Genomic DNA, 17,172 nt, shown 5'->3' with positions numbered 1-17,172 from the left:
TATGCTGAGCATCCATAATTGCATAGCTCCCAACTGTCCCTGATTTGGAGGGACTGTCCCTGATTTGGAGCAATGTCCCTTTGTCCCTTATTCCTCCTCATTTGTCCCTCATTTTGGTCTGATCTATATAGTTGTATATAAAACACACTTTTTATCTATCAAAAAGTGTTTTCCAGTGCTAAACCTTTCATCTGATTTCTAAATTTCTGCATTTGTAAATTCCAAAAGCCAATATAAAGGAACAGTAGTGGTAAAAAAAAAAAAAAAAAAAGCACTTGTGGATTTAACCAGTCTTGTTTTTATACAATTCTCCTTTAAGGGGGCGTGGCAAGGGGTGTGTCCTATGCTTGCATACTTTTGCTGATAGGTGTCCCTCATTCCCATCTCAAAAAGTTGGGAGGTATGTAATTGTAAGAACTGAACTCTATGAACGAAAGGGGCGGGGCCAGGGTAATGAGGCGGGGCTCTGACTTGCTGCAGCTTCTAATGCATATTGTGAGAAGCTCACGGTATGCAGGAAAAAAAAAAAAAAAAAAAATCAGAGGAAGCCATGTCAATCCAGGAGAGGAGCTGGTAAGATTTAAGAAATCACAAAATGCAGATATTGATAAGTTTGATTCTTTATTTTTATTGAAGAAAAAAAAAATAATAAGACTTTCAGAAATAGCATATAAAATAAATATTTCTCCCTTTTTATGTAAACAAATTCCCTGCCTGCATCAGAATGAAATAAAAAAACTTCTGTCTGTACATTTACAATATATATACTGTATACACACATTATGCACAAAGAGCTCTGTACAGTCACATTGTGTCACTGCCCCACCCACTCCCACCTCACCATATATACAATCACAGTGTGTCACAGCCCCACCCACTCCCATCTTATATACAATCACAGTGTGTCACTGCTCCACCCACTCCCATCTTATATACAATCACAGTGTGTCACTGCTCCGCCCACTCCCATCTTATATACAATCACAGTGTGTCACTGCTCCGCCCACTCCCATCTTATATACAATCACAGTGTGTCACTGCTCCGCCCACTCCCATCTTATATACAATCACAGTGTGTCACTGCTCCGCCCACTCCCATCTCAGCTTATATACAATCTGTACAGTCAGTGTGTCACTGCCCCCTCAGTTTATTTACATTGATTCCATCTCCTTTACTTTGTAAAAAAAAAAAAGTTTTAAACAAAAACAGTTAATAATTACAATCCAATGATAATCACACATGTGAAGAGCGATCACACTCACAGATTTCGATTACCATCAACATCAGATGAATTGCACGTCCCACCACCACCACACACTGATTGGCCCAAACAGATGACGATTTAATAAGTCGGTAGGATGTCATGGCATTTTCTCCTTTTTTACTGTCAGTCAGACCCATGCGCAAAACCTCAGAAGGAAGCTGCTTTTTTTTTTTTATCTCCCCGCACCAATTAACAGCTGAGGCTATTCAGGTGACATCACAACCTTGGAGTGCAGCTTCCAAATGAGGCTTTTCGCACAGGTGCCTCACCTTCAGAGCAGCTTACCCTTTAACACCTGACCTGACAAGTTTATTAACTCCGATACCAAAAAATTAAAAAAAAATTTTTTATCCCCCCCAATTAAGCCAAAGATATCAGTAGCTTATATTATAAGAAGTGGCCTTTAGGCGGAGGGAAGTTGGGGCAACGGTAAACCTTGGACTGATTTAGATGACCCGCAAAGCAGCCTTGGCCAGTAACATTTACCAGTATGGGTTATAAGGAGCTTTGAACAAATGTATCAATAAAGTTCCTAGGAAACAAATAGCTTCAGGGCCCTCAAGCTGGTAAGCCATTGCAGGGGGGTATAGAAAAAAAAAAAGTTTCCGTCAGAGGTTTTGCACACAGGCATTTTGCTCTAGTTGGCTTTAAATCGAATGAACGTGGTCCACGGTGACCCTAAATAGGGGAGAGAAATAGATGAATGTATTCATTGCTGTTACGGGAGTAGTAGAGGAAGGCTGGGAGGAACAAGTCAAAAACTCAGTTCCCCCCCGTATAGTGCAAATAACACTCCGGAACCAACAGTGAAAAAACCTCTGTCCTCCATTTTGGGGCCTTGAGACCCCCCCACCCCCCAGAGAATGAAGCCATATCAGACACCACACAACAAATAAAAAAGTCAGCAGGCAGATGAACATTTGAACAACTAGCCCTTAGGAAGAGTCATTGTCCTGCCCCCATTGCATTGTGAGAATGGACCATTTGGTCGGGGTGGGGGTCTGCACTGGGACAAATAAATGTTCTCCAGCATTGGGCCGTACCCTGTGCTTGTTGAATTGTCCATTGCATACCAATCTGGACTCCACTGAGCCGTGTCCGCCAAGGTGCTGGACAAAAAAAATCCAAAAAGATTGCACAACCATCAGCAGGTTGGAGGCTTGTCCGGGACAACGGCTTCAACCAAGTCTGCTTCAAGTCAATACTGTCATTCGGGTGGCCAGAGTCCAAAGTATCAAGTCCAACCCCTGACTGTTCCACGAACGAGTGCGCCAGTGCCAAGCGGTCTGCGACAGACCACATAAAGACTTATGCTGGTAGCCCGCCACCTAGACATTGCCCTTTAAACGGTTGCAAGGCCAACTGATAGGCCAAAGAAGTTGCAGATGAGAAGGCTCAGCTTCACTCCATCCTCTTGCGCCCAAATACGGCGGACATGCTCCTGACGATGCCCTTGATCCCAGCATTTTTCTTGTTGGCATTGCGGTTCTCCCGCACAGACTCCAGGAGTTGGTGGAAGACCACCAGCGAGCCGTGGTAGGTCTCCGCCGCTGAGATCTCGAAGAAGCCGCAGTCGGAGCCGATGGCCAGCATGCGCCCCTCCTCGCTGGAGACTTCCCGCCGATGCTGGAGGTCACGCTTGTTTCCTACAATGATAACAGGAGCTAAACCCTGGCGCTTCTTCTGCTGGCGGATGCGCTGCAGCTGCTGGCGCACCACGTTGAAGCTGTCGCGGTTGCAAATGCTGTAGACCACGATAAAGCCATCGGCCCATCGCAACTGCTCGTCACTGATACACGTCTGAAGGCTAGGGTTCTGTTCAAGAAAGGCAAAATACTTTCATTAAAAAAATATCCAAATACACATTGATAAATCACAGTGATAGGTTAAATGAGGCCTAAAGGGTCACCCCACCCAGAAAGGAAATGGAGATATAGTTAAACCATCTGAGACCTCTACTCAGAACTTGCCCACCATAAAAATGGTTGTAGAGATTCAACCCATTCTAAATTCAGTAAGGAGCATGTACATTACAATGTGGGCGGGTAATCACAAAAATTCAAGGTAGGTGGGAATGTGGAACTTTAAGGTGGGACTTTATGGTGGGTGGAATTTCTCCACTGGATCCCCCAAGAGATACAAGGACCCAATGGGTCTACTAAGTAACAATCACTTTATGTACCCAGGAAGAATTTCATGTAGATATTGACTCACCTTAGGACAGACAGAGTCCCAGATGCTGAAGAAGGTCTCCCGACCATCCACCATGACATTGTGCGTGTAGATGGACTCTGAAAGACAGAAGAGAAAAATGGATTGTCAGGAGAGCTGAGGATCATCCAGGACATAATTCATAATCTGATCAATTAAAACATATTCAATACTAACTTAAGAAACTAATTTTTTGAACGATAAGCGCTCATGCACATGGGCATATTGTAGCAAAATACGGCCATATTGTGGTGCTCGGGGAGCCAAAAATGCAAGTGAGGACTATGTTGGGGGAAGTCTACCTTGGGGGGAAGTCTACCTTGGGGGGAAGTCTACCTTGGGGGAAGTCTACGTTATCTGCAGCCTTGGGCTCCACCCATTCCTCCTCATCTTCTACAGCAAATGAATGAGTTGGCTGCCTACCACCAAGGAAGAAATTCATAAACAGTGGAAGGGGGTGTGCTACAGTGGGTGATAGAATGAAAACCTTCAGCTTTTAACATAAGTAAAAGTTGGATCTATAGGGAAAGGAGTAAGCCCTCTTATATTTCAGTTCTATCTCTGAATTCAATAACATTTCTATTTTTTTTTTTTTTTTTTTTTTAATTTAGCGAAAGGAACTTACCGGTGCCAACGTACTCTCCGATGAACCTCCGGGTCAGGAATCTAACGGTTAGCGCTGAAAAGAAGAAGGTAAAATATTTAGATTTCAACCCAGAAACACAAATTTCAATCATTTAAAACAAATAATTCATTAGTGACTTTTCAGAACATTTAAAAAAGGTCAAAGGCGGGCTCATTTCCCTGCAATATGCCGCAACCAATCAGAATCAGTTTACTGTTGTGAGATCGTTGATGAATGCATGTTGATAACAGTTTCCTATAGGATTATTAAAGTATTCTGAATCTGATTGGTCGCCATAGGCTATTGCACTAAACAGTTACTCTTCATCCCACCAAGTTACCCTACATCAGTACATATAAACCTGGCTTGTAAAACTGTCCAGAATCACCTTTGTTCACAAAAAAAATGCAACTTAGTTGCCCTGGTTAAAAATTAAAGGATCAGTCCATCCAGAAGAGATATTTTATTAACTGGTGGAGCATGCGGGCATGATCAGCATCTGACTGTTATTTGTTCTGGATACCTCAACCGTGAGAGCTCCCTGTCAGAAATCCTGACTCTGTTCTTGTCCACCTGGGAGGTTTTGGGTGTCCCCACTTGTGTGTCCTAGACCTGGGAACCCAGTGTAGGGATGGTGGGAACCCCTCATAATGGGCACATCCGGTGTACAGACCTGGGAACCCAGTGTAGGGATGGTGGGAACCCCTCATAATGAGTACAGCAGGTGTACAGACCCGGGAACTCAGCACAGGGATGGTGGGAACCCCTCATAATGGGCACAGCGGGTGTACAGACCCGGGAACTCAACACAGGGATGGTGGTAACCCCTCATAATGGGCACAGCAGGTCTACAGACCTGGGAACTCAGTAAAGGGATGGTGGTAACCCCTCATAATGGGCACATCAGGTCTACAGACCCAGGAACTCAGCACAGGGATGGTGGGAACCCCTCATAATGGGCACATCAGGTCTACAGACCCAGGAACTCAGCACAGGGAGGGTGGTAACCCCTTATAATGGGCACAGCAGGTCTACAGACCTGGGAACTCAGTAAAGGGATGGTGGTAACCCCTCATAATGGGCACATCAGGTCTACAGACCTGGGAACTCAGCACAGGGAGGGTGGTAACCCCTCATAATGGGTACAGCATTGATTAGATAGAAGAGAGTGCCAGGGGGTTTAACCCTACATCATCCACCAAACACTGAAATATCAGTTTTTGTTGGACTGACCCTTTTATTTGAAAATGTCCAAATCTCCTTCAAACTTAAATCAGCAAGATGGTGCTAATCAGCTCTCCAGACCACAGAGAAAAAAAGAGAGTGAAGAGTGCACCCCCCCCCCCTCCACATTCAATCTGGGCAGCAGAGCTGGCAATCGCATAGGGGGAATTTCCTATAACACTTAGCACTGTCTAGTGACCGAATTTAGTATTTTCCCATTCAAAACAAAAACATTTGATCAGGACAGGAAGTAGCCCAATGACATTTGTTCTCTGCACCGTTTGCACAGAACGAATGTACATACCGCCTCAAAAAAAAAAAAAAAAAAAAAAAAAAAAAATTATGAATACACCCCATAAAACTATCTGATAAACATTAACTCCCATTATTTCTTTAAAGGCAGATTTCACCATAGGAAAAAAAGAAACAAAATTCCCATTTCAATAAGCTAAATTAAATTTGCTGCACTTGTCACACTCAGTTGTTGGCAGCAGAGCTTGCAATCAAAGTGAGTACTTTAAAAATCAAAACTGCATTTCATCTTTTTTTCAAAAAGTATAACTATTAATCAACAAGAAGAATGAAACATTTAGTGGGGAAATGTAAAAGGAGTAAATTTGACATTCACCAAACATTCACGGCCGGTGGTATAAATGATGGATCCACCACCGGTGAATGTTTGGTGAAAGTCACATTCTCCGCTTTATAAAATGCGCCCCGTGGAGCTCGGAAAAAAAAATCTTTTTGTTAACCTACCGGATTTGCCCACGTTCTCCGCGCCCAGGACCAAAATGTTGGCTTCCACTTTCTGCTGCTGGTGGCCGATCTCGGTCATCTTGGCTTGCTGATGTTGGTTGGTGCGGATTTGAACAACCATTTGTAATCCGGGAACTTGTTACTGAGGAGAAGTGTGATGAGGAGGATTCTGAGCTCTGAGCTGACTGCCAGCTCTTCTTATAGCAGAGGGGAGAGGAGGTGGGAGGACGATTGACAGCAGCAGTGGCCAATCGCAGAGGACCCCTCGGGGGGGGGGGGTTTGATGTTGACAGCGGCAGTGGATTGTCTTTGCAGGGGCCTTTTGATATGTAATGCAATCAATCAGCCGTGTCCCTCCCTATCATGCTCTGTATCAGGTGAGCGGACAGTTTCATGTGTCTGGGGGGGCAAATATATTAAAAGGATTGGACATAGGAAATCATAAATAAGATGAAATAAAATATGAAACAATAAATAAAACACAATAAAATAAATAAAATAAAATATAAAACAATTATAGTATTTTATTTATTGTTTTATATTTTATTTTATTGCATTTTATTTCTTTTATTTTATAGTATTTTATTTAAATAAAATAAATAAAATGCAATAAAATAAAATATAAAACAATAAATAAAATACTCTAAAATAAAAGAAAATAAATGCAATAAAATAAAACATAAAACAATAAATAAAATACTATAAAATAAAAGAAATAAAATGCAATAAAATATAAAACAATAAATAAAATACTCTAAAATAAAAAAAAATGCAATAAAATATGAAACAATAAATAAACAAAATACTATAAAATAAAAGAAATAAAATGCAATTAAATAAAACATAAAACAATAAATAAAATACTATAAAATAAAAGAAATAAAATTAAATATAAAACAATTATAGTATTTTATTTATTGTTTTATATTTTTTTATTGCATTCTATTTCTTTTATTTTATAGTATTTTATTTAAATAAAAGAAATAAAATGCAATAAAATAAAATATAAAACAATAAATAAAATACTCTAAAATAAAAGAAAATAAATGCAATTAAATAAAACATAAAACAATAAATAAAATACTATAAAATAAAAGAAATAAAATGCAATAACATATAAAACAATAAATAAAATAAAATAAAATAAATAAAATGCAATTAAATAAAACATAAAACAATAAATAAAATACTATAAAATAAAAAAATAAAATTCAATAAAATAAAATATAAAACAATAAATAAATTAAATACTATAAAATAAAAGAAATAAAATGCAATAAAATAAAATATCTGCATAGCATAAAAAATAAAGTCACTTAAATGTAACTTTCAACTGGGTGGCATGCAGTTTGCTAAAACTCTGCAAATACATTAAATATTATAAAATACAGTAATTACAATGTTTAGATTGTAAGCTCTAATAAACAGGTCCCTCTGATTACTCTATATTATTATTACTATTATAAAACAGGATTTATATAGCGCCAACAGTCTGCTCAGCGCTTTACAACGTTAGGGCAAACAGTTACAATACAATTCAATACAAGAGGAATCAGAGGGCGCTGCTCGTTAGAGTTTACAATCTAGAAGCATTGAATTGTTTTGTAATCGTACTGTCTGCCTTCACGTTTTAAAGCGCTGTGCAAACTGTTGGCGCTATATAAATCCTGTATAAGAATAATAATAATTCAAATAAAACAATATGCAATAAAATGCAATAAAATAAAATTAAAATATAAAACAAATAAATATTATAAATACAATATATATAAAAAATACAATACAATAAAATAAAAAACAAAATAATTAAAATGCAATAAAATAAAAAAAAATGCAATAAAATAAATAAAACACAATACAATAAAATAAACACAATATAATGAAATAAATAAAATAAAATACAAATACAAAACAATACAATAAATAACATATAATAAAATAAATAAAATACAAATAAAATAAAACAAAAACAGGATATTTAAATGGATTGCCTTCTTTTATATTGTTGTTCCTTGAAGCCATTGTACTGCACTACAGGTGACCTTATGTTCAGTGGATACTGTAATGCCTTGACTTTGTTTACTGTACTATGGTAAGATTGAATTGCAAGCTCTTATGAGCATGGCCCACTTAACCCTCTTGTATTTTATTGTATTGTGACTGTACTGTTTCCCTTGTTATATTGAAAAGCGCTGCGTAAACTGTTGGTGCTATATAAATCCTGTATAATAATAATAGAAGGTATCCAGAGACCCATATGCATCCCTTTTCTGCCACATGTTTTCAAATTGGCTTTTGTACTTCTTTGAAATACTTAAAAAAAATGATTGGAAATGAAAAAAAAAAAAAAAACACAATAAAATAGATAAAATCTGATAAAATAAATGAAAAATAAAATAAATAAATAAATTAAAAATAAATAAAGTAACTAATATAAAAAATAAATGAAAAATATCTAAATAAAATACAATAAAACTAAACAAAACACTATTCAATAAAAAATATATATTATAAATAAATACATACATAAATAAATTGCAATAAAATATATAAAATAAAATATCTGCATAGCATAAAAAAATACATAAATAAATAAAATACAATAAAATAAAATATATGCATAGCATAAAAAAAAAAAAATTCCTGAAGAGTCAAGTAAATGTAACTCTTAAATGGATAGCATGTTTGCTAAATAACGCAGTCATCTACATGGCCCCCTAGTGGTTTCTGGGTTTGTGACAGTAACTTGTTATAGTTTATATGTGTATCTCTTTTCTCAGTTGAAATGATACAAAAAAAAAGAATGTGGCTTTAACAGCCTTTTTTTCGTCTCAATTACGCAGGTTATTTTCACGCCTTGCTGGAAATGGCGTCAGTTTGCGAAGCTATAACGATAATTTTCTTATTAAACTGTGTAAGTCGCTCCCTGAATATCACAGCCATGCGTAATGCTCCGTCACACAAAGCCGTTACTTTATACTGCATAAATTAGAAAAATATATTTAAAAAAAAAATGTTTTTATTATCACAGTTGAATTTTTATTCCCTCCATAATGTTGTAATCTCCTCGTACAAGTGTGTAACTAACATGAGGGAAGAGCAAGAAAAGTAATAAAGTATTTCGACAATTCGAAAATCGTTTTTTTCCTGCCCACTAACTTTTGGGAGTTTAACCACTTCAGCCCCCCCGGGAAGGATTTGCCCCCTTCCCATTTTTTGCGATTCGGCACTGCGTCGCTTTAACTGACAATTGCGCGGTTGTGCGATGTTGTACCCAAACAAAATTGATGTCCTTTTTTCCCCACAAATAGAACTTTCTTTTGGCGATATTTGTTTGCCTCTGCGGTTTTTATTGTTTGCGCTATAAACAAAAAAAGAGCGACAATTTAAAAAAAAAAAAAAAAAACACAAAATTTTGTAGTTTTTGCTATAATAAATATCCCAAATTTAAAAAAAATATATATATTTTTTCCTCAGTTTAAGCCGATATGTATTCTTCTACATATTTTTGGTAAAAAAAAAAAATCGCAATATTGATTGGTTTGTGCAAAAGCACAATATAACGTCTACAAAATAGGGGATAAATTTATGTCATTTTTATTACTTTTTTTTTTTTACTAGTAATGGTGGCGATCTGCAATTTTTATCAGGACTGTGATATTGTGGCGGACACATCAGACACTTTTGACACTATTTTGGGACCATTGACAATTATACAGCGATCAGAGCTAAAAATAGCCACTGATTACTGTAAAAATGTCACTGGCAGGGAAGGTGTTAAACACTAGGGGGGCGATCAAGGGGTTAAATGTGTTCCCTGGATGTGTTCTAACTGTGGGGGGGATGGGACTGACTGGGGGAGGAGAGAGATCGGTGTCCTTACTTAGTAGGAACACACGATCTCTCTCCTCTCCCCTGAGAGAATCGGGATTTGTATGTTTACAGACAGAGATCCCGGTTCTTGCTCTGTCACGAGCGATCGCAGGTGCCCGGCGGTCATCGCGCCCGCTGGGCGCATGAGCATCGGCTCCGGGGACACGCGGTGCGCACCTTCTTAAAGGAGTGATGTACAGCTACAGCGATTTGCACAGCCGTGTCCAACCTTCCGCAGTATGACTGCGGTGGCGTGGCGGCTAGTGGTTAATAAAAAAAAACTAAACATTTTTTGATTGTTTACTTGGGGTTAACAGTCCATTGGGGGTCTGAAAATTTTAACAGTCCTTTGGTGGTCTGAAAATGTTAACAGTCCATTGGTGGTCTGAAAATGTTAACAGTCCATTGGTGGTCTGAAAATGTTAACAGTCCATTGGTGGTCTGAAAATGTTAACAGTCCATTGGTGGTCTGAAAATGTTAACAGTCCATTGGTGGTCTGAAAATGTTAACAGTCCATTGGTGGTTAGCCCAGAAGCAATGCTGGAGCACAGCTGGGTTGTCGTAAGATGTTACCTGGAGTAAAGGTGACCATACATCAGGGATATGCAATTAGCGGACCTCCAGCTGTTGCAAAACTACAAGTCCCATCATGCCTCTGCCTGTGGGTGTCATGCTTGTGGCTGTCAGAGTCTTGCTATGCCTCATGGGACTTGTAGTTCTGCAACAGCTGGAGGTCCGCTAATTGCATATCCCTGCCATACGCTATACAATCTGATTGTACAATCCCCTTTAGATCTATCATCATTTATGAAGGGCAAGGGTCTGCCTGATATGTAACAAATAGAATCCATTGGCAAAGTTAAGGCCTAATAAATATTTACAAATTCATATCGGAATGCCATCATCGGTGTCCGTAGGGTTCAATATGGAGTTGGCCCGCCCTTTGCAGCTATAACAGCTTCATCTCTTCTGGGAAGACTGTCCACAAGGTTTAGGAGTGTGTCTATGGGAATGTGTGACCATTCTTCCAGAAGTGCATTTGTGAGGTCAGGCACTGATGTTGGATGAGAAGGTCTGGCTCACAGTCTCCGCTCTAATTCATCCCAAAGCCTATCAGGTTGAGGTCAGGACTCTGTGCAGGCCAGTCAAGTTCCTCCACCTCAAACTCTCTCATCCATGTCTTTATGGACCTTGCTTTGTGACACTACAAATCCCATCATGCCTCTGCCTCTAGGCGTCATGCCTGTGATTGTCAGGGTCTTGCAATGTCTCATGGGACTTGTAGTTTTAAAACCGCTGAAGGGACGAGGTTGCGTACTCCTGACTTAAGAGTTCCTTTCCCTGGAATTAAGGGGCCAAGCCCAAACCCTGAAAATAAACCCCCCAAAAAATAATAATAATAATTCTATCAATAATCAGTACATCAGTACTTAATACTAATATTCAGTTTTTTTTCACAATGTCAGTTGTGTCACATCATTTAAATAGTATTATTTATTATTAATTATTATTATCGATAATCGCTTTTTGGCACATCAGTTTATTAATGAATATTTGTAATAATAAGTTTTGTCACAAAATTAAGATGATGATGATGATGATGATGATGATGATGATGATGATGATGATGATGATGATAGGCCCCACATGGCTGTTTCTGTTTTCCATTCCCAATAACTCAATCAGTCATAATCACACCGCCATGGTCTATGCGGGTGCCATCTCGTAAGATTAAAGCCCAGCACAGCTTGAATACACTAATACAAGCCGTGAAGGACCTGTGATTGGTGTTTACAAAACATTCACTTCTTCTAAACAAAACACTCATGTGCGGGCCATTGATAAAGGTGGAACCTCTAAGATTACTTCAAATATCCCCCAATAGAAAGTGTTTGTTATTGTAATACACAAGAGGTGAGGACGCCGCTCATTAACTACTACTGATCAAAGTCCCAGGAGGCCAATCCACATTACCTGAAAGGAAAATTTTCAAGAGGGAAAAGGAGGGGAGGGGTGGTTGGGGGAGGGGTGACCACTGCTGAGCTCTCCTGGAAAGTTTTAGTTACCTGGCTGGTATGCTGACCCCTCTCTGTGTAATATTTTCCGTATTCGTGACATTGAACTTTAAGTGTGCATCAGAAAAGGCAGAGAAAAGTCCCTATCTAGATTATTCTGGGTTACAGACTCAGTTATAAGTATTATAGCCGGAGGGTTGAAATAATAGCCAGGAGGCTAGCATTTCCAGTAGAAGTTAGGAATAGAACTTTAGGGTTAGGATTTAGGGTTAGAGTTAAGAGCTTTAACAGTAGAGTTAGGACTTAAGTGGTAAGGTTAGAGTTAAGGTTAAGGTTAAGGTAGGACATAAGAAGTAGGGTAGGTGTTAGGGTTTTAGAGTTATGGTAGACCTTTAGGAATAGGGTTAGTGTTAAGGCTCTAGAGTTAGGGTTAGGGTAGGACTTGAGGGATAGGGTTAATGTTAGGGCTTTCGAGCTAGGATTAGGGTAGGACATACGGTGCAGGGTTAGTGTTAGGGCTATAGAGTAATAGTAGACCTTTAGGGATAGGGTTAGTGTTAAGGCTCTAGAGTTAGGGTTAGGGTAGGACTTAAGGGATAGGCTTAATGTTAGGGCTTTCAAGCTAGGATTAGGGTAGGACATACAGTGTAGGGCAGTGGTTCTCAACTCCGGTCCTCAGGACCCACTAACAGGCCAAAATTTAGGTATTACCTTGGGGAGGTGCAGACTAGAATACTGCAATCACTGAGCAGCAAATGATATCACCTGTGATGTATTTCAGTTATCCTGCAAACCTGGCCTGTTAGTGGGTCCCGAGGACAGCAGTTGAGAACCACTGGTGTAGGGTTAGTGTTAGGGCTTTAGAGCAATAGTAGACCTTTAGGGATAGGGTTAGTGTTAAGGCTCTAGAGTTAGTGTTAGGGTAGGACTTAAGAGAGAGGTTTAATGTTAGGGCTTTCAAGCTAGGATTAGGGTAGGACATACAGTGTAGGGTTAGTGTTAGGGCTTTAGAGTAATGGTAGACCTTTAGGGATAGGGTTAGTGTTAAGGCTCTAGAGTTAGGGTTAGGGTAAGACTTGAGGGATAGGGTTAATGTTAGGGATTTCAAGCTAGGATTGGGGTAGGACATACATTGTAGGGTTAGTGTTAGGGCTTTAGAGTAATGGTAGACCTTTAGGGATAGGGTTAGTGTTAAGGCTCTAGAGTTAGGGTTAGGGTAAGACTTGAGGGATAGGGTTAATGTTAGGGCTTTCAAGCTAGGATTAGGGTAGGACATACATTGTAGGGTTAGTGTTAGGGCTTTAGAGTAATGGTAGACCTTTAGGGATAGGGTTAGTGTTAAGGCTCTAGAGTTAGGGTTAGGGTAGGACTTAAGGGATAGGGTTAATGTTAGGGCCTTCAAGCTAGGATTAGGGTAGGACATATGGTGTAGGGTTAGTGTTAGGGCTTTTAGCTTTAAGGTTAGGGTAGACTTTTAGGCATAGGGTTAGTGTTAGGGCCTTAAAGCTCAGGTTAGATTAGACCTTTATGGATAGGGTTTAGTGCTGGGGTTTTAAAATTAGTGTAAGGTTTGGGGACTAGGGTTAGTGTTAGTAAGTTAAAGTTAATTAGGGTAGGACGGTATGTGTAGGGTTAGTGTTAGAGCTTTAGATTTAAAAAAAAAAAAAAGTCCAACGGAAACTTTTCCTCTTCTATTCCGATCGTGTGTGGGCCTCATCTGACTTTTCTTTTCGAAAATTCTGATGGACCTAGAAATGGAACATGTTCTAAATAATTCCGACGGAACCAATTCCTATCGGGAAAACCGCTCGTCTGTATGCTGTTCTGACGGACCAAAAACAACGCATGCTCTGAAGCAATTACGAGACGGAAGCTATTGGCTACTGGCTATTGAACATCCTTTTTCTAGTCCTGTTGTACGTGTTGTACGTCACCACGTTCTTGACGGTCAGACTTTGGTGTGACCGTGTGTATGCAAGACAGCTTGAGCAGAATTCCGTCGGAGTTCCAACGGAGAAACCTTCGGAGTTTATTCCGATGGCAAAACCTGTCGTATGTACAGGGCATTAGAGTGGACCTATAGGTAAAGGGTTAGTATTAGGGCTTTAGAGTTACAGTTAGGGTAGGACTTGTGGGGTAGGGTAAGTATTAGGACATTCGAGATATGGTAGCCCTTTAGGAATAGGGTTAGGTGTTAAGGCTCTGGAGTAAGAGTTGGGGTAGGATTTGAGGGATAGAGTAAGTGTTAGGGCTTTAGACATAGGACTAGGGTAGGACTTTATATACAGTATAGGGTTAGTGTTAAGGATTTATAGTTAGGGTTAGGGTAGGACTTTTTTGTATAGGGTTAGTGTTAGGTCTTTAAATGTAGGGTAGATACTTTAGGGATAAGGTTAGGGCTTTAGCATTTGTACTAGGATTGGGGTTAGGACTTTAGGGATAAGGTTAGGAAAATGCTTCCATCTCCCATGTGACAGCCTACAAGTGTCTCACATGAAAGGTTTCCTTTAGGGTGCCTATGGACATCTAATGGCCCCAAACAAACATTTTTGGGGAACAAAGTAATTGGGCAAATCAGTGAACCCATTCATTAGCTATTGATTTCCCCCCCATGCTGGGAGAGTCTGAGAACAGAACCCCTCCCTCCTTCATTGCCACCACTGAAGTACGCAATCCCATAGAATATCCAAGAAGATATCATGTCACAAGACAATCATATTGTGCATGTATGTATATTCACTCTTTAATATCTATAGTCATTGTTACATGGTTTAATCTTTGACCATTATTTTCTTCATTTGATGTTCTACAATACACAACTTCCATCACACCTGATGAGAGTACCACCCTTTCTTCAAAGCAATCACATGTTCTCTTATGAATGGCCCTCTATGTGTCACATCACCAGGGTAAAGCTTTGTGGAATTGACTGGTTTTTCAAAAAACTCCAACATTTACATACCGTGCCTTGAAAAAGTATTCATACCCCTTGAAATTTTCCACATTTTGTCACTGTTTCAACCAAAAAAACGTAAATGTATTTTACTGGGATTTTATGTGATAGACCAACACAAAGTGGAAGGAAAATGATAAATGGATTTCCAATTTTTTTACAAATAAATATCTGAAAAGTGTGGCGTGCATTTGTATTCAGCCCCCTTTACTCTGATACACTGGTGGCCTGTCCATCAGGGGCGCCCGGGAGCCGCCCCCTCTCTCCATCCCACCCCCTATTTGAATAATGGATAGATTCATGCATAGCCAATCTGACTGACCGACCAACGAAATAATGGGGGGGCTGTGGAGACTTAGCGTGGTACTGTTTGCCGCCCCCCCCCCCCAAAGAAAATTACCACCAGCTGCCACTGCTCTGATACCTCTAACTAAAATCTAGTGGGACCAATTGCCTTCAGAAGTCACCTAATTAGTAAATAGAGTCCACCTGTGTTTATTTCAATCTAAGTATAAATACAGCTGTTCTATGAAGCCCTCAGAGGTTTGTTAGAGAACCTTAGTAAACAAGCAGCATCATGAAGGCCAAGGAACACACCAGACAGGTCAGGGATAAAGTTGTGGAGAAGTATAAAGCAGGGTTAGGTTATAAAAAAATTATCCCAATCTTTGAACATCTCACGGAGCTCTGTTCAATCCATCATCTGAAATGGGAAGAGTATGGCACAACTGCAAACCTACCAAGACATGGCCGTCCACCTAAACTGACCGGCCGGGCAAGGAGAACATTCATCAGAGAAGCAGCCAAGAGGTCCATGGTAACTCTGGAGAAGCTGCAGAGATCCACAGCTCAGGTGGGAGAATCTGTCCACAGGACAACTATCAGTCGTGTTCTCCACAAATCTGCCCTTTATGGAAGAATGACAAGAAGAAAGACATTGGTGAAAGAAAGCCATAAGAAGTCCTGTTTGCAGTTTGCGAGAAGCCATGTGGGGGACACAGCAAACATGTGGAAGAAGGTGCTCTGGTCAGATGAGACCAAAATTGAGTTTTTTGGCCCAAAAGCAAAACGTTATGTGTGGCGGAAAACAAAAACTGCACATCACCCTGAACACATCATCCCCACCGTGAAACATGGTGGTGGCAGCATCATGTTGTGGGGATGATTTTCTTCAGCAGGGACAGGGAAGATGGTCAGAGTTGATGGGAAGATGGATGGAGCCAAATACAGGACAGTCTTAGAAGAAAACCTGTTATAGGGCGTACACACGGTCGGACTTTGTTCGGACATTCCGACAACAAAATCCTAGGATTTTTTCCGACGGATGTTGGCTCAAACTTGTCTTGCATACACACGGTCACACAAAGTTGTCGGAAAATCCGATCGTTCTGAACGTGGTGACGTAAAACACGTACGTCGGGACTATAAACGGGGCAGTAGCCAATAGCTTTCATCTCTTTATTTATTCTGAGCATGCGTGGCACTTTGTCCGTCGGATTTGTGTACACACGATCGGAATTTCCGACAACGGATTTTGTTGTCGGAAAATTTTATCTCCTGCTCTCCAACTTTGTGTGTCGGAAAATCCGATGGAAAATGTCCGATGGAGCCCACACACGGTCGGAATTTCCGACAACATGCTCCGATCGGACATTTTCCATGGGAAAATCCGACCGTGTGTACGGGGCATTTGAGTCTGCAAAAGACTTGAGATCGGGCCGGAGGTTCAGGACAACAAGCCTAAACATACAGCCAGAGCTATAATGGAATGGTTTAGATCAAAGCATATTTATGTGTTAGAATGGCCCAGTCACAGTCCAGACCTAAATACCATTGAGAATCTGTGGCAAGACTTGAAAATTGCTGATCACAGACGCTCTCCATCCAATCTGACAGAGCTTGAGCTATTTTGCACCGAACAATGGGCAAAAATGTCCCTCTCTAGATTTGCAAAGCTGGTGGAGACATCCCCAAAAAGACTTGCAGCTGTAATTGCAGAGAAAGGAGGTTCTACAAAGTATTGACTCAGGGGGGTGCCATACAAATGCCCCCCCCACACACTTTTCACATATTAATTTATATAATTTATCATTTTCCTTCCACTTCACAATTATGTGCCACTTTATGTTGGTCCATCACATAAAATCCCAATAAAAATACATTTACGTTTTTAGTTGTAACATGACAAAATGTGGGAAATTTCAAGGGGTGTGAATACTTTTTCAAGGCACTGTATATCATCTTAATAC

At 39.9% G+C, this 17,172-nt stretch overlaps 1 protein-coding gene across 1 annotated transcript; it reads right to left on the bottom strand.

The window, feature by feature from the left end:
• Positions 1 to 670: 670 nt before the first annotated feature.
• Positions 671 to 6,278, bottom strand: LOC141116884 (ras-related and estrogen-regulated growth inhibitor-like protein). The gene is made up of 4 exons (XM_073609363.1): positions 6,082 to 6,278; positions 4,102 to 4,155; positions 3,480 to 3,556; positions 671 to 3,080 (listed from the first exon to the last, which is right to left on the bottom strand). Exons 1-4 carry the CDS (start codon positions 6,200 to 6,202, stop codon positions 2,667 to 2,669), a joined length of 666 nt encoding a protein of 221 aa, XP_073465464.1. The 5' UTR covers positions 6,203 to 6,278; the 3' UTR covers positions 671 to 2,666.
• Between the last annotated feature and the right edge of the window lie 10,894 nt (positions 6,279 to 17,172).

This window comes from Aquarana catesbeiana, linkage group LG13 (assembly GCF_042186555.1).
Source record: "Aquarana catesbeiana isolate 2022-GZ linkage group LG13, ASM4218655v1, whole genome shotgun sequence".
NCBI classification, from domain to species: domain Eukaryota; kingdom Metazoa; phylum Chordata; class Amphibia; order Anura; family Ranidae; genus Aquarana; species Aquarana catesbeiana.
Note: the sequence above shows the minus strand (reverse complement) of the source record. Positions and strands in the feature narration are given on the sequence as shown.

Coding starts and splice junctions, on each gene's coding strand:
- LOC141116884 (XM_073609363.1), bottom strand. CDS start 6,202: ATGGTTGTTCAAATCCGCACCAACCAACATCAGCAAGCCAAGATGACC. Junction 4,156..6,081: donor GGAGAACGTGGGCAAATCCG/GTAGGTTAACAA, acceptor TCTTCTTTTCAG/CGCTAACCGTTAGATTCCTG. Junction 3,081..3,479: donor GGGACTCTGTCTGTCCTAAG/GTGAGTCAATAT, acceptor TTTCTTGAACAG/AACCCTAGCCTTCAGACGTG.